Consider the following 18,614-nt stretch of genomic DNA (forward strand, 5'->3'; position numbering starts at 1 on the left):
CTCTGCCAACAGCAGTTATATAGCAGGAGTGTTGCTGTGTCGCGTTGACCAGCCATCTTGAGGCCCAGCATTGTCGTCCATTGTCGGCTTTGTGTTCAGGGGATGTCATCGAAATGTGGGACAACAACCCGGTCTAGGATGTCAGTGATGTACAGTTGTCCACTCAGATGTTGTCTGATCGTCTCAGGGTCAAGTCTACAGACATGTGAGATGGAAACACCCCCCACCCCCAACCTGTCAAATGGTACATACTCCGAGATATTCCACTCGGCATATGTGAATCGACTTTCGTCCGACCAATGGACCCTTCCCATGACGTCAAATTCCAATGACGACGAGCGTGACACCAAGCTTGTCTTGCTGCTTTGTGCTCTCGGGATAACAACGGATGTCTGATGGGTCGTCTGGTTCTACATCCGGCCGATGTTTGGCGATTTCAGACCGTTCTCACAAACGACATTGTGGAAGCCACACCTTATTTAACACACAGCTTGGCGTTATATGGATGAAATCTTGTGCTTCTGACAAGGCTTGTATCCTCCCTAGGAGTTATCACTCGTGGTCAACCCGAACCATGGCGGTCCTTAACGTCATTAGTGTGCTGATGTTTTCTGGCCAATCGGCTGATAGTCCATCATTAGTCCAATGACTTTCTAGCATGTTGCATACCAATAACTTGCCGTCTTTCAGCAGTTGTCAGTTGGGGAGCCCACATATTTGCTTATCGACAACGAAATGAATTGATTTTCCCAGTTATGGAACTGTTAGAACAGTGTGCTGAAATCTAATATTTGCTTAATGACGGCACACTTATTGCACGTGATGCTCGCCTTTGTTCGTGGCACGTGCATATCTAGAATGTATGGGTCAAAATATTCATACAAACAAACATAATTTTTATTTGAACAAAAATGGCTATATGGGAATTAAATTAAGTGTTGCGTTACATTGCCCCATGTATGAATATACTGACGTAATGAACAAACGCATGCGAAATGTGAACGCTAAACCTTTTCGCCTGAAAAACATCTGCATTTTCTTTCTTCTTTCATAGTCAAGCTGCTAAAATTGTCCTTTAAGGTCACATGGCAAAGGGTTGTATTTGAATATTTATTGCGTTCATGGAATGTTTGCGTTACATATAGTTCATACCGCTGATAGGAATGTAAACTACCCGTGAAGATCCGGGTTAGAATTGGTCTTCAGCAACCAATGCTTGTCGTAAGAGACGACTAACGGGATCGGGTGGTCAGGCTCGCTGACTTGGTTGACACATGTCATCGGTTCCCAATTGCGTAGATCGATGTTCATGCTGTTGATCACTGAATTGTCTGGTCCAAACTCGATTGTTTGCAGACTGGCGCTGGGACATGCGGCGTTAAACAAGAAACAGACAGGAACTTAAATCAGCTGATGAATGGACTCAGTGATGTTGTCAACATTTTTAGATTTGTCAACTGCCATCGGGGATGCTTTTCAAGACGTTTCTGGTCACAAATTCTCGTAGATATTGCACGCACGCTGATATTCCTTCACCACTTCATAGCATAGCTTGAAATCGTCCTGAAAACCAATATTACTGTTTGAAACAACAAATATTTCAACAAGAAGTTAATTGTGTTAGTAAACCTTGTTAAGTGACTGTGACATGTACAACCTTTATGTACATGTAGCTCTTTATCAAATCGTAGGAATCATATGACTCACGAATGATTGTATGAACTGAGGTCTAACACGCTGTAGTTCCCTGATGATGAGGAAGATGTCCACGTCCCCGTCCAGCCTCAGTCTGCTGATGATGTTGAGGACACTGCAGAAGACGCCGCTCGCGCTCGCGCCGTCACTGGTTCACAAAAAACGGCACGTTATTACACTGTAACATATCACTGCGTACCAGGGTGCCGTTTTACATAATTTCCTTAGCGCTAAGACTGTCGTAAGGCTATGTTGAAGTATGGTAGTTACGAACACTTTAGCGCTTATAGCTTTGTACAACCGCGACAGGATTTTCAGAAACCGTCAGTCCAAAAATATAGATAAACGTAATATTACTTTACACATCGTCAGTTAGACTTGTCCAGTTGGACTTGAATTCTTAATCTCTGAGATTATATATCTTAGTCTCTTAGATGTCGCCCTCTCTCTCCTAGCATATGCCACTAGTATCTCATGTTTCCCACTTACAGTAGACACCTGTACGTCGGTTTATGAGGGGTGCATACACTCATCTGGGACGCTACCTTAAGCCTAATGTTACCAGCCCTGCGGCGCCCACATTAATCGGCAGCATGGCATCTCAGTGTGGCAGTGCAAGCACACACGCATACACATGCGCGCGCGCACATACACACACAAACGCGCTGTTTGAGAAAGGGGGGTGCACACTCTGGAGATAGGGGTTGAGAGAGAGAGGAGGGGGGTGGGGTTGCATACTTCATTTTCACGAGAGTTTCAATGGTCATTTAATAAACACACAAACGTAATACACAACCCTATAAAAGTGAAATATTCTTCAAAGTGATGACCACATTTCATGTTATCAACAGCTGATGTAATTGAAGCCATTTGTTGAACACACCGGCAGTGCACAAGCAGTACCGGCTTGTGGTCAGATGAACTGATGATCGTGTCTGTCTTGTTGACCAGTTCCAGAAGTGAGGCAGCATTTGACATTGTGTCCATTGAACACAGACTGAATACGGTGACTGGTTGCTTAAGGTCCTGAAACACAGACTGAATACGGTGACTGGTTGCTTACGGCCCTGAAACAGACTGAATACGGTGACTGGTTGCTTACGGTCCTGAAACACAGACTGAATACGGTGACTGGTCGCTTACTGTCCTGAAACACAGACTGAATACGGTGACTGGTTGCTTACGGTCCTGAAACACATTGCTGAGGAAATGCAAACACATTGGCAGTTGGAAGTTGACGAAACAATAGTAAGTAAGTGAGTGAGTGTGGTTTTACGCAGCTTTGAGAAATGTTCCAGCAATATATCACATCAGAAATGGGTTTCAGACATTGTACCCATGTGGGGAAACAAACCCGGGGCTTCGACGTGACTAGCGAACGCTTTAACCACTAGGCTACCCACCGCCCCCTAAGAACCAATGGGAAACCCAACAACATTCAACTAGGTATCACACTGTAGCTTTACTCTGACAAGATGGGAATGTCAGTATTGAACATGCGAAATTATATTCTCGGAGGATCATAATTCGTTTTTTATCGTATTCGTATTTGTGAATATAAAACATCAATGCCAGAAACTAACAAGTCTCGATTATCCGCTGGAGCAGACTCCATTAGGCACGAAAGGAAAAACAGGGTGGGGAATTATTGAAAGTTTTCACTGAAAATCAGTGAAGACCCCAGGTGTTCGCGTAAAGCGTAGACATGTCGTTCGGGAAGCACCCGCAACTCACAATTTACACAAAAGGTACAGTGATCTGTTTTATACTCTGTTACCAACCTCTTTGTTGTGGATTAAGCTCATGTGTCTCTCTCTATAGTCCTCCCTGTGTGAACTACTGTCCACGTGAGTAATGCTGAATGGCCCTGTTTTTAATCCTTTGGCCTCTGCAGGATACACACCCTCCGTCTCCTACAGCAACATAGTAGGGGTGCAATCACAGCAAGGTCAAATATAAAACGATATGTTTACAAAATATTAACATATTTGAACCAGTTTAGGGAGGGGTTGGTGCTAAAGCATTTCGAGCTTGAATTAACACTATTCGGTCTCCAAGTGGCCTGGATCATTATGATTGCAGAAATTAAGAAGGCGCTTCTTCGATGGCTATAGACTAATATATTTTAAACTAAAAAAATTTTAAAAACATAAATAACAGTCTTGCGTCCTTCCTGTTCTTTCAGACTTGCCTCTAAAGAATAGAATTACTATACATCCATGGGCTTAGCATTCAGTACAGCCTTGGAGCTAGGCTACTCTACGGCCTGCCAAGTGATTTAAGATTTAAAGACATATCAGCCATATATGAACGGCATATATTAAACAAACAAACTTAAACGATATAAATAGGACGGCAAAGGAGGGTACAATTACTAAATTGTCACATATTTACACTTGAAACCTGGATGTAACCATAAAACAATATTTATGTCTGTCCACGAAACATTATAGGAACAGGCAATAGATCGCCAGCAACTAAAGATCGATCATCACACTAAGGACTGTGAGGACTTGTTTCCGACATGGACCCTCGCCGGATTTACACCATCCTGTCAGATGTTAGCGTTTGTAGACAAATGAATTAAAATATATACATTAATCTACAGGTAAAAGTTGTTGTATGCCTAAATTTACTTAGAATGTTTTGACTTAACGTACCCTCTCAGAAGGAAAACATATGAATCCATTTTTTTCAAATAATTCTATTTCTTTTTCAAACCAGTCAACGACTACATGAAACCTAGCATTGTTAAATAGATCCTTTTTGAATGAAATTTTGAAATAGTCATCCTTTGTGATAGAAAAATCAACATATTTTATATCTATTGATCTGGACAAACTGATCTTGCTCTGCTTTTCATTTAATAATTTTGTCCCTAAACATGGACAATTTTTGATGGATTGACAACTTCTTCGTTGCAAGCATCTACACTGAATTGTCGCATCCATTGCAATATAGAAGTTGTCTATCCATAAAGAAACTGTGGAATAATACTTATAGCCTTGTTCAACAACAATGGAACACACCCACACAATGCCGTCTTACCTGGAAGTCATCCAGACAGACAATGGTGAAGAGGTGATGGTCGTACACCAGTCTCCAAAAGTCGACTACAGTGTCTGGGAGAGGGGTCTGGGTGACTATCATGGTGGACGGTTGGGAGAAGCACTGGAACAGCTGCAAGTGATCCCTTGTTTAATATGGAGGAGGCAGAGATATTCACACAATGTACATGTATTCTACCAAAATATTCTTAAGGATCACTTCATGCTTTCATATTTCTACATCCATACCTACAACAGATCAACTACCCTAATATGAAGGAATCGTGTGGTGCTTAACATATTTTGAGCAGTATAAGACACATATGAGCCAGCGGAATCGGTCTCTTATAACAAGGCGCTGGTTCTGTATTAGACTAACGATTAGAGTGTAAATGTATATACATGTAGTTTTGATAGAAACAAATAATTCCTTTTAAATTGAAAAGGAGCCGGAGTGAGATGGAAGATTGATGGGGGTCTTGCTTCATGTAGGGTTTCAGCATGGCAGGGAGGGCTGGGCGGATAGGGAAATAATGTGGTTCAAGGATTGTGAGACAGACTTGTTGTATATATACTTGTCTTTTACAAGCGGAAACTTTCCATAGCAACAGCGACTTCCGCAATAAACGACTTCAGAAAAATCACGACTTACTACACAGCATTTCACTAGGGGCTTCGTGTTTGTGAAGGACAATAATGATTGCAATTTAGTATACTTATGTAGTGAACGGGTGACAGTGATGGATTTGTATACTCACTGGGACAATCACGGCATTGATATAGTCATTCCGCTTCTTGACCGGTGTGCACAGAAAGGCCCTTGACTTGTTTCCTATAATAACACATGGGACCTGCTTCCAAAACACGTTGGATCTTTGGTATAATATATTTACACATCATTTCAGACTTGAATTATGATCCCCTGAGAATATGCTATTGCATGTTTAATATTGACATTCCCATCTTGTCAGAGTAAAGCCACAGCGTGAAAGCTAGTTGAATGTTTTTGAGTTTGCCCTTGTTTCTAGGGGACGATGGTGTAGTCTAGTGGTTAAAGCGTTCGCGTGGAAGCCCCGGGTTCGATTCCCCACATGGGTACAATGCATGAAGCCTATTTCTGGTATCCACCGCCGTGATATTGCTGGAATATTGCTAAAACCAGCGTAAAACTCACTCATTCACTCACTGATACAAAATGAAATTTGACATTTATCGCTTTGGTGCACGGACATGTAGTTGACAGACCTAGAAACAATATCAGGGAGAATATGGGATTTGAACTTCCGATGTCAGTTTCTTTCTAAGAGACGCAACTCTGTCAATCGTGGCACTCTGAGACGAATGGTGTAACCCGTGCCTCCAAGATCAAAGCAAATAAAGGAGTGGGAACTCAACACAAAGGAAATACCAGGGAGGATATCTCGACTCCTGTTTTTGGCTGAATTCTCTGGCACCAGGGCATGCGATGTCTCATGTTCTGGCAGCGGAGATGCTAGTTCTCGGAGCAACTGAAAATATGATATTTGTGTAAAATGATAGATGATTGGGACATGAATAGGGTACATAGGCGGATCCTGAGGGGGTGCAGGGGTGCGCACACCCTCTTTTGTCCTGAAAGTTGAATTAATGTTATTAAATGACCATTGAAACTCGTGAAAATGTAGTGTGCAACCCCACCACCCCACCCCCACTTTCTCAAAAAGCTTTGGGGTACACTCAGTTACCAAATGCCAGTGTCCCTTCTATTTTCAGCATCGCTAAACAAGTCCGTGATTTCAGTAATAATTTCAAGGAGGAACAACAATCATCTTGTGTCACTAACATATTAAATGATATTTTGTTGTTCTTTTTCGCCACGCTCAACAATAAGCTTATATATACAGCCTTTGTCTTGTTTTCTGGAGCCCATTTGATGTTTACAGAAGACTTGGTAATTGAACAGTACTTTATGAATCCTCAGATACAATATGATTGTTTCAAGCTACAATTTATCCCATTTCAATGAAAACTAACAGAATCAAGGGACGCAGCTCTGCTAATCGTGGCACTCTGACACGTCAGAATAGAAGTATATGCACTGGAGTTTTGTCACATTGATATTGCTAAGAACCAAAAGCTATGGAGTGAGATCTACCTGGAACTGTTTCCTGAGTACAGCTTCCTGCTGGGGGGAGAACGTGTTCTCTGAACCAAATGTTTGATGAAACTCCGACGACGTGTACCGTGTCCCACGACTGTTGATGGCCTCCAGGACAACGTCGTGGACGAACTCATACTGTTTCTGGGGAAGTATGGTAATACTCTTTCAGTTAGGGTGAAAGCGACTCTCTTGTCATGTGTATCAATAATGTCATGCCTATTTATGAATTATACTAACTGATTAAAGTCGATTTGCAGGTTTATGTCTCTTTGACGTGTCAGGATCCGCTGATTGTGGGTGCTTATCCAGATTTGCACTTGATAATGTTCTGGGGTCTGTCTCCACAGCACGTCACTTTACATTGAAAAACCTGACACTCGCGACAACAGTGAACTAATGTCCAAAATGGTAAAAAAGGGCGCAACTTGCAACTCACTCACGTATTCGCCATAATAGCTTTTAACTCGTCACGTGGAAGATAACATAAATATACGCATTCCCTCATCCATTTATCCATTCACACATTTGTCCACTCACGCACTTATTTAAATTTACCCAGCTACTCACTCACTCATTTATCCACTCACTCACCCCCCGGTCCACGTATCAATTCACTCAACCATCTACTAGTATTCACCCTCCCACTCACTAATTCACCCATCCTGTTATTCACCACCCATCTACTCACTCACCAGCCCACCCTCTTCATCACCTACCAGTGTCTGGACCATGTTCATCCTGTTATGCCTCATCTTGCTGACACACATGAAGACGTTGACGTTGTGGTCAGTCTCAGCCTCATCCACCAGGTAGTCCAGGGCAATGAAGGCTCCTGTCCGACCTACACCAGCGCTGGTAATACAACACGGACTTCAACACATGATGACCTGTATTGAATACTAGGGTGTCTATGTATCGAACTTGCCAAGTCTATTCCCATGTCACCACGGGTGTCATGTATAATGTTTACAAATGTTGGTTACCATGTGCCATACCTATTTTGTGCGACCACAACCTTACTTTTCATAAAGGGTAGATATGTACCATGATAAAGATATAGGTTGTGGCTTGTTATACCTCCGGTTGGGGTTCATCTCTCTGACGAGTCAGAAACCACTAGTCTATTAAGAATGCAGCACACAAACTTTACAAATTACATCACAATACCTTCTGACGTAATTTGTGACCATTTGTTACCAAAACCAATGCTCTGTGACGTCATACTGTTGCTGGTTTTGCCTAAGCACATGTCAATGTTCTGTTATGTCGTCTCTATGCGCATTTACATTGAATAAGTCAACCGTCATGCTTGTCTTAGTGACATGTGACCTACAACAGAGAGCGTCTGCACGTGAAATTGTGGTACTGTATTCTACAGGTGCTCCCCCATGCTAGTCATAAGAGGCGACTAACGAGATCGGGTGGTCAAGCTCGCTGACCCGGTTGACACATGTTATCATATCCCAATTACGTAGATCGATGCTCATGATGTTGATCACTGGAATGTCTGGTCCAGACTGAATTATTTACAGACCGTCGCCATATAGCTGGAATGTTGATGAGTGTGGCCTTAAACAACAGACATTGTTTCAGACAAGAGTAAATGTCTTGACCTATACAAGCCAGTTACCTGCAGTGCACCACCATGGGTCCCTTGTCCTGTAGTTTAACCAGTCTCCAGAAGTTGACGAGGGCAGGAGGTGAAGGGACTCCGTGGTCAGGCCAAGATGTGAAGTGGTAGTGAGTCACAGTCCTCTCGTCAGTCTATATAGAACATGCACTCTTTCATAGCAATTGACACCAGAATCAAGTTATATACCAAAAGGTGGGGGTGCACAGCTCTTTGTAATGTTTGCACTTACATATCCAAAATCTACCTTAATTTTCGTTAAAAACATAATTTCTGTTTTTCTTCAAAGACTGTAAGGAAACATCAACAAATGATTGTCATATATTTTTATACAACATGATTAGTATACTTCAGGAAACGGGCTGCCCATCAAACCTATGAGAGACGCCCTTATGAGGAATTTGTGTTAACACTGTCCCATATTTACGATCGTTTAACTTTCTTATTTCTAAATAAAATGAAATGATGACTCCTATCTGTGCTTCTAGATCAGTTTCGAGCTGAAACCTCTGAACGATTATTCATCGTCAAACTTGGACGAACGCTGCCATTAATATTGAAAAACACGAATTTTACTTTTCTTAATGATGATGTAATCATATACAATATATAGTGGTTAAAGCGTTCGCTCGTCACACCGAAGACCTGGGTTCGATTCCAAACATGGGTACAATGTGTGAAGCCAATTTCTGGTGTCCCCCGCCGTGATATTGCTGGAATATTGCTCAAAGGGGCGTAAAATCTCACTCACTCACTCACTCCAGTTTACTTACAGCCTGTGTTACCAGGAAGGTCGAGATCGTGTAATCCGCTCTAGATACCACAGCCTTGTTAGTGACCTTGACATTTCCATAAGTCTGATGTTGGTTCACGTCGGGCCAGTAATGTTCACATTTTTTCTAATGAAACACGCAAATAGAGAATATTGTTCATACGCCTAGGATTGATTGTAACTAAGATTGTCCTGTCGTCTTAGCAGCCAGCAATTGACGAATGTCGCCAACTACTTTCAGGTATGACATCGTTTCATCGTCACATTGTTCCATTCATTAGAATAAGATTTGAATGACGTCAGCAATGTTGTCCGGGTGACGTAAAAACAAACTGGTGATAACTGCACAATCAACCAATCCAATTGTATGAACAGGGTTACTTTCGGATACTGACACAGGTTTTGTTTGTTTGCCTGGCTCACATTTGGCCTGCGATGGGTCTACGGCGCCCGTAAACCGCCCGCAACTCCATTTCCGTGCGGTCGCAGTGCGACGGCAGCCGTCCAATCATCGCACGGTTCTACGGGCGCCGTATCCTCTACAATTTTGTCAAACAGCGAATCAGGTTTACCTCGGCCCGTTCACAAGGAAATCGCACGAAGCCCGTAAACAATGAGAACACAAAATGCGAAGCCCGCGGTCACCCACGATGCCTAAAAATCGTAGACAACTTTATCGTACGACGCACGTGGCAAATATAATCCACGCCGCACTCAGCAATATTCCAGCTAGATGGCGGCGGCCCGTAAATAATCGAGTCTGGATCAGACAATCCAGTGACTGACATCACCGGATTCGATCTACGCAATTGGGATACGATGACTCGCATCAACCAGTCAACAGTGAACAACTCAGCGAGCCTGACAATCCGATCCCGTTAGTCGCCTCTTACGACAAGCATGTGTCACTGAAGATCAATCTGGAGTTTCACGGCTATACTGACACAGACATACAGAATACTTATTTAGTCAGTTTACCACCCGATCAGGTATAAATACTTTAAATCTTTTGACGTAAGCAAGCACACAAAGAGATGTTCCCCTTTTCTTAATGGCCCGTTCCCTTATTTCAACTAATGAGTATATCCTGCATATCAGTTAAATAACAACTTACACACTACGGATTGATTTGTTTGTTGTTTAACGCCACACTCAGCAGTATTCAAGTTATATGGCGGCGGCATGAACCAGACAATCCAGTGATCACCATCTTTAGCGTCAATCTTCGCTATTGGGATACAATGACATGTGTCAACCAAGTCAGCGAGCCTGACCACCGAATCCCGTTAGTCGCTTCTTATGACAAGCATGGGTTGCTCAAGATCAATTCTAACCCGGATCTTCACTGGTCTGTACCAGACAACCCAGCCTACCTTATTCTTCTCCATCAGCCTCGTCAGCATCACTATCTGCTCCACCTTCTCCTGCCACACAGTTCGCCAGAAATCCGCCACCGTCACCGGCCGCGGCCCTGTGTTTATATACAATATATAGCTAAACGCCAACAAATAACCAGTCTCAATATTATTTACTAATTTTTTAGATTTAGTAATCTGTCGGATGAGTGAGTGTGAGTGAGTGAGTTTAGTTCTAAGCCGCTTTTAGCAATATTGCAGCATGCAATATCATGGCTGGGAACACCAGAAATGGGCTTCATACATTATCCCCATGTGGGGAATCGAACCCGGGTCTTCGGCGTGACGAGCGAACGCTTTAACCACTAGGCTACCCCACTGTGACCTGTAGGATAAGTTTCAATTGGCAAAGTATTTTGGGCTGCTATGGTTACATACATCGTTTTGCTTTGGCTACACACGCCTGTGAAGGCTACATACTTTGTGTTGCTATGGTTACATACACCTGTGATGGTTACATACTTTGTGCTGTTATGGTTACACACACCTACGATGGTTACAAACATCTTTTGTTACGGTTACATAGACCCGTGATGGTTACATACACATGTGATGGTTACATACTTTGTGTCGCTGTGGTTACACACACCTGTGATGGTTACATACATTGTGTTGCTATGGTTACATACATCTGTGATGGTTACATACACCTGTGATGGTTACATATTTTGTGTTGCTATGGTTACATACAGCTGTGATGATTACATACTTTGTGTTGCTATGGTTAAACACACCTGTGGGGTTACATACCTTGAGTTGCTATGTACTTCGGCGTCCCATTATGTCCCTGTAAAAATATGTTGGAGACAATGTTCATTGCTTTCATATTATATTTGATCTTTTCTAATTATTACACAATACAGGTTCAAATTCATCTGAAGTTCTCCTTGACGCTTAAATGATTTTTTTAAAATTGGAACATATTGAATGCATTCTTATATTTCTCTATCACCAATCATGTTTGTCGATAATGAAGGTGGGGTAGTCTGAGGGCGAATTGGACCAGAACATATTGAATGCATTCTTATATTTCTCTATCACCAATCATGTTTGTCGATAATGAAGGTGGGGTATAGTCTGAGGGCGAATTGGACCAGAACATATTGAATGCATTCTTATATTTCTCTATCACCAATCATGTTTGTCGATAATGAAGGTGGGGTATAGTCTGAGGGCGAATTGGACCAGAACATATTGAATGCATTCTTATATTTCTCTATCACCAATCATGTTTGTCGATAATGAAGGTGGGGTATAGTCTGAGGGCGAATTGGACCAGAACATATTGAATGCATTCTTATATTTCTCTATCACCAATCATGTTTGTCGATAATGAAGGTGGGGTATAGTCTGAGGGCGAATTGGACCAGAACATATTGAATGATGTTTAACAATAATATGTACACGTAGAATTATTGCAACTGCAACTCACACAAGAGCTAAGATCATATGAAATAATGTAGACATGATGATTCACAATGAGTCTTACCGTGATATAATTGGCATTAATGTAATGCTCGTCACCGGTTAACACCACCCGTGTGTCATCATCTAGAAAACGATAATCACGACAATGTGTGAATTAAAGTCAGCATTGTTTGTCCTTTTGATGATGTCTTTTTCTGTGAGTGAGCGTGCGTGCGTGTGTATGTGTGTGAGAGAGAGAGAGAGTATATCGATCAGTCAGTCAAGTCACATACTAACAGCTAGTTTATGCAATGAACATAATGTACAGGGGAAAAAAGTTCATAATAAAAGAATAATGTGTAATAAAAAGGAGTTCTGAGACTCTCTTCATTGAACTGTGGAAATCTAGATTTGCCACATATTCTAGACTTGCATGGGCTTTCTTGGATATATTTGTTTCAGGGTCTGTATGACAGACTAGTCAAGTAAGTGAGTGAAGATTACCGTCGCATCGGCAGTATTTCAGTCAAATACTGACGAGAACAGTTATATAGATAAATTCCTGTAACAAAGATAATATTTCATAGAATAGAATCAACCACATTGAATAGCAAATCGTTATCATCATTTACCAGTTAACGCTATCAAAATACGGGCTAGAGACCACCAGCAGCCCAAGCTAGACCAACTGATCGTGAAAGGAATGTTTTGTCTATTAGACTGTTACATGTACATCTATTTACCATGAGAATATAACACTTGCTATACTTACACGGATATAAATGAATAAACCGGTTCTTCTTCTTGTTCTCGGGTCTTTTCCCAACCTTGTGTGGCCGTCTTACACCATATGGGATAGCCTTGGCAATGTACACATGTTATAGTGCAAATATTTATAGTGCAAATATTTCACTAATATTTCACACACAAATATAATAACTATGATATGAAATTTATATGAATTTACAAAAGTTCCTATGTTATGGTTTTCCGTACACAAACGAGAGTAACTCACTCAGGTTGTAAAATACATGCCGCCAGACATGGACATACTGTAGACAATAGATAACGGTTTGCCCTGCAGTTACCGGCTGCATGTCACTTCCTGATTGACACGCTGACCACGTAATGATAATCTCACAAGCAAGTCGGCGTTATCTATTGTCTACAGTATGTCCATGTCTGGCGGCATGTATTTTACAACCTGAGTGAGTTACTCTCGTTTGTGTACGGAAAATCACAACATAGGTACTTTTGTAAATTCATATAAATTTCATATCATAGTTATTATATTTTTGTGTGAAATATTAGTGAAATATTTGCATTATAACACACACACAACAGGGGTCAGGTGTTGAATACCAGTCATCAGCGAATACACAGTGCCATTTAAAAAAGTACTATAATGTAACATATTGTATTTTGGGGATTACAGTTTCTCAGTAAAGTACAGATTTTAGTGCTTTTGGAGTTGAGTCATATTCGGGATTCGAACCCACACTCTTGAAGTCAGGAACCTCATCGAGTAGCCTACTAGGACCTGTACTTTAACTGGTAAAGTGCCCAAATATACCATATGTTACAGTTGACCACTCCATGAATGGTATTGTGTGATCATAGCTTTCGTTCGGTCTAGTGAGCCGTGCCAATTTATATCGGAGGTCTACACACACAAAGTACATGGTGAAGACTACCGGTTGTCAGACTTCCACATCTGTGGAAGCCGCGATGGCTCAGTGGGTTAGATGGCTTACTTTGAGTGCTTGTGATGAGACTCTGCCTGACTCTGACAGAGTGTGATCGAATCGCGGATGGAACTCAGCTCCACAAATACAAGAATATGTACGTTACTGAGAAAGTGTAAATATAACGTAGGTCACTGGCTATCAGAAATAACATTTTCTCTATTCTGTGGCGCACAGACGGACGCTGCGAGTAGGAATGTGTAGGAGTGAGTGAGTTTGTTTTTTTTTCACGATGAGGCAAGTTAGTTATTACTAAATGCCTGTCAACAAAAGACAGTAAAACAGTTTAAGTAAAAACCAAATCACATCAATATTAAAACAAATAATTTTCATGAGATCACTTAGGATAAATTAATACTAGCCTAAGGCTATAGTCCTCTAGAAACAGTAATGTGTAGTAAAATTAAAAGGGGAATGATATGAGTTTAACGGTGAGTTCAACCACACTGCATTTATATAGTGTAGTCAGTGCACGTGTGTGAGACTTTATCTTACCTCGCACATAAATGTCGCTTTCTGATTGGCTGAGCGCTCTTCTGTTATTTTCAGTGTACCCCGCTTACAAGCGAGTAACATGTCAATGTACCCCGCTGTCAATTGCAACTCATTTGGTACTTCGTGGTAGTAATTCTTAATCTCTAATAACATTGAATCACGTATGATGTACGGAAATTATCGATGTTTTGCGAATGCAAATCGATGGAAGGGAGATAACTCTAAATCTGTTTTCCTTGTCAGCATTATAGATAAGACGGTGGCCATTGCAATTTGGAGACGCCTGAAAACATCGAACATTATCTAATTACATGCCCTGGGCATAACAACATAAGACAAAATCTCAGAAGTGCGGTACTTGAGGTTGATGATGTATTCTCATTAGAAACAGTTTTGGGCCCCAATATCATGTATGGGTCTGTGCAACGGGCAGTTTTAGATTTTGTCTCTTCATCTGGAAAATATGATGTAATCTAGACAGGCTCTCGAATGGCTTAGACAGATTTAGTTCTGTGGTTTTAAATCATTTTAACACTCTGTCATCTGAACCTACTGCTTTTTTATTGAATGAGTATTTCATGACTTGTTTGAGTGGCATTTTAGAAGTTGAGACGTACAATATATAACAAGTTTTATGGATAACAACTTCTTTATTTTCGTGAGTGCGACGTTTCGATACAGATTCTTGTACCGTTGTCAAGCAAGAGTGATACATGAAGTGTAGGAGCTGCATATATATACTGTATATAACAATGAAACAACATAATAGACAAAGGAAACAACATAATTGCCATGATTGGCTAAGCAGTAAGCTGAAGAAGCCAGTAAGTACATAAAGGATAGTGAATGGAAGCCAGAGATGTAGTTACAATGAGATGTTTATACAATGGATGCGATGTTTATACAATAGACTGGGCTTGGTGGAGGAGTGGATCATAAGCAGATGGAATGAAGTATCCTTGGTCACGGTTGATGGTAGGCTTGTGGCGTTTGATGTGAATGGCTTCTGTGAGCTTGCGTTTAGTGAAGTCCGTTTGGTTGTTGGCGAGAATGGTGATGTCGGACCACTCTATTTGATGATTGGGGTTGGCTTTGATGTGGTCAGAGATAGCTGATTTGGTGTCGGAATTAGCAACAGAGGTGCGATGTTCTTTGACTCGGGTGTTGATGGGTCGGGATGTTTCACCTATGTAGCATTGTCCACAATCACAGTCTATTTTGTAAATAACACATTTCGGGTTGTTGTTGTTGACGGTGGGTTGTTTTCTTCCGTTGGCATGGAGGAGGCTGTTGAGGCTGGAGGACGCTGAGAAGGTAGTGTCTATTCCTGCTTACTGCTTAGCCAATCATGGCAATTATGTTGTTTCCTTTGTCTATTATGTTGTTTCATTGTTATATACAGTATATATATGCAGCTCCTACACTTCATGTATCACTCTTGCTTGACAACGGTACAAGAATCTGTATCGAAACGTCGCACTCACGAAAATAAAGAAGTTGTTATCCATAAAACTTGTTATATATTGAGTATTTCATGTTTCAGTAATGGAAGTGATTACTTAAGGTTTTTAATCCGTAACATGAAGCAGAGGTTATTCCATATATGTATACATCTATCCAAATTAATAGTGTTGTCGTTTCTTTTATCTTAGCTAAACGATTCCTTTTGGCAATGAAATTACGTATGATTGTTTATTAAATCAAGTCAATGTGTTGGGCGCAAATAGGCCTCTTATTGGCCCACGTCGCCCTAAAACTATAAAACCAACCATCCTTGTCAGCAAAGTCTAGCGATGGCTACAAAAAGATTTGTACCCGTGCTTCAAACAATTCAGAATTAACATTTAGGTGTTCGGTAAGATAAATAGGCCCTACGTTGTTCACTGGTCCCTTCGGGCTCTGGGAACATAAACAAACATCGAGGATACATCAACCCATGTCCCCGTCGAGACCAGTGAACAACTTATAATGTATATTATGCGCACCTTAAATTCTGTTTCAAAAGAAGCTTTCTTCCGCTTCTCATGTATACACTGTTGCAGTTTATCCAGCGGCATGTGTGGTGGTACCCAGTTGTAGTAGGTGGCGTCAGCCTCGTTGTCTACGTCCACGTCAGCCTCATCGGAGTACATGGCATCCTCGTCCTCAGTCTCAGCCTCAGCCACAGCTTCATACACCGATGGTGGTTCGGCACTGGCCCTCCCCATATCATACTTACCTGTATAATCACAAGGTATAAACACGACAACGCATCACAAAACATATAGAGCAGGACCCTCTTCCACATAGACAGCTGATATCATGGCAAACCTTTTCCTTATATGTATAGTGCTACACAGACATATGTAGAAACGTTATAACCAAACCATCATCAATATGTATACTCAATGTTGAAACACGTATACCATATCTCCTCTAATAAGCGCCCGGGGTAAAGCAGTGAAACAAAATAAGCGCCGTTGAAAAAATAAGCACCGGGCGATTTTTGGAGGAAATACGGTGTTCCCTTAGAGTAGTACACATACGTTTAGAAAATGTGAAACATGTAAAACATGCAAGAGAATAACTTCATATAGACTCCATTGTCGTAAAGGGCAAAACAGCAGCAAGATTGTACTGAAAGCAGGTATTCGGTATTAATCGAGATACGTTTAGACCCCAATACAATGCATAATCACGAATAAAAACTGTTTAACCTTTTGGTTATTGTGATACATGAGAATCGCCACTGTCCAGTTAACACGGGTTGTTGTGGCACCTATTCCATCTGTTACCTTCAATGTCTTTCATGTCAACCAGACGTTCTAGGGGCAGCACGGGCCTGTCGTGCTTCTGTCCTCGCCTAGAAACACGCAGTTTTAGCAATGAATAATTTCATATAATGACACAATGAATATCTATATGTATATATAATGAGTGAGTGAGTTAATGTTTAACGTCACACTGGCAATATCTCAGTCATATCGTGACGAAAACAATTTATACAATAAAAAGTGAAAACATTTTGAAGATTAAAACCTGTCGACGATGGACAGTAAAAATACTAGAGAATCACAGATATGCATATAAAACTAGCGAGTTAAACTAAAGCATTTTAATTAAAGAGGACAATACAGAATAAAACACGGGCTATACTTTATATATAATGACTTCTTCTAGATGAGAATCTGGAATCTTTGATTTTCTCCGTTTTGATGTTTTAAATCGAAATTTATCATCATCAATCAGAAATCAACCACACATCTATAATTAATCAATCATCCACCAATCACCCATCTTGAATTAACAAATCATTCACCAATCATCAGCCACCAAGCATCCACCAATCACCCATCTATAATCCATTAAGCATCCATTCAACATCCACCAATCATCATCCATCACCCATCCATCACCCACCCATCATCCCCCAATCTTCCATCAGTTATTATTACATTGATTAACCACCTGTCCCCTCACTAACACGAAGGTGTATTCCCGACAATGGGAACGGCCGACATTCCATATACTACGTGTATGTACCGTCTCCATAAGATGATGACTACCACAAGGACAGCGACGACCAAGACAGCTGCAACTGCTCCTCCAGCTGCTGCAGCTACAGCTGCGGTGTTTTCTAGAGGGAAACAACAATAATCAAAAGACGACATGGACAAGACATGTCTTCCTTTATCTGTGTACCAGTGAAGATCCGGGTTAGAATTGATCTTCAGTAACCCATGCTTGTCGTAACAGGCGACTAACGGGATCGTGTGGCAAGACTCGCTGACTTGGTTGACACATGTCATGGGATCCCAATTGCATAGATTGATTCTAATGATGGTGAACACTAGATTGTCTGGTTCAGACCGCCGTCATATAGCTTGAATATTGCTGAGTTCGGCGTTCAACAACAAACAAAGATGTAATTGTTTAAGTAAAATTGATATTTTATACTTATCCCGACTCATGATCTTTGCTTATCTCCCTCTTCTATGGGAATGTTAGTGGAACACTTGAATCCTTTGAAGTTCCCTAAAGCGGACGTAAAAGTACACTCACCCACGAGTTACCTCCCTTTTCTCGCGCAAACAGTCATGTGACCAGCCTTACTTGTCACTCTCCTGATTTTAAGCCCATGCACCTGGATCTACTGTGAAATCCGAAGTGTTTTCAGCGGGGAGGTTGGGAGGACCATCAGCATTCTGTTGATCAGTGAGCTCGACCAGAGTTGTATGGCTTTGATCACAGCTTTCATTTCCAGCAGATTGATGTGAAGATGCTGTTCT

General features: G+C 41.3%; 1 protein-coding gene across 1 annotated transcript; it reads right to left on the reverse strand.

The window, feature by feature from the left end:
- Nucleotides 1-1,480: 1,480 nt before the first annotated feature.
- Nucleotides 1,481-18,097, reverse strand: LOC124291906 (receptor-type tyrosine-protein phosphatase T-like). Its single transcript, XM_046728974.1, has 18 exons — nt 17,869-18,097; nt 17,121-17,188; nt 16,332-16,564; nt 12,879-12,966; nt 12,189-12,250; nt 11,450-11,486; nt 10,658-10,755; nt 9,286-9,411; nt 8,513-8,646; nt 7,599-7,734; nt 6,877-7,023; nt 6,151-6,250; nt 5,501-5,574; nt 4,744-4,875; nt 3,477-3,608; nt 2,579-2,721; nt 1,708-1,843; nt 1,481-1,563 (listed from the first exon to the last, which is right to left on the reverse strand). Exons 1-18 carry the CDS (start codon nt 17,994-17,996, stop codon nt 1,492-1,494), a joined length of 2,046 nt encoding a protein of 681 aa, XP_046584930.1. The 5' UTR covers nt 17,997-18,097; the 3' UTR covers nt 1,481-1,491.
- Nucleotides 18,098-18,614: the final 517 nt, after the last annotated feature.

The sequence above is a fragment of the Haliotis rubra genome, unplaced genomic scaffold (assembly GCF_003918875.1).
Source record: "Haliotis rubra isolate DU_JTF1 unplaced genomic scaffold, ASM391887v1 Scf501, whole genome shotgun sequence".
NCBI lineage: Eukaryota > Metazoa > Mollusca > Gastropoda > Lepetellida > Haliotidae > Haliotis > Haliotis rubra.

Bases quoted from the DNA above. Each gene is read 5' to 3' on its own strand.
- LOC124291906 (XM_046728974.1), bottom strand. From the start codon at position 17,996: ATGTCGTCTTTTGATTATTGTTGTTTCCCTCTAGAAAACACCGCAGCT. The intron at 12,251-12,878 runs GTAAGTATAGCA...ATCGTTTTCTAG, and splicing joins GTTTATTCATTTATATCCGT to ATGATGACACACGGGTGGTG. The intron at 9,412-10,657 runs GTAGGCTGGGTT...GTGTTTCATTAG, and splicing joins GGCTGATGGAGAAGAATAAG to AAAAAATGTGAACATTACTG.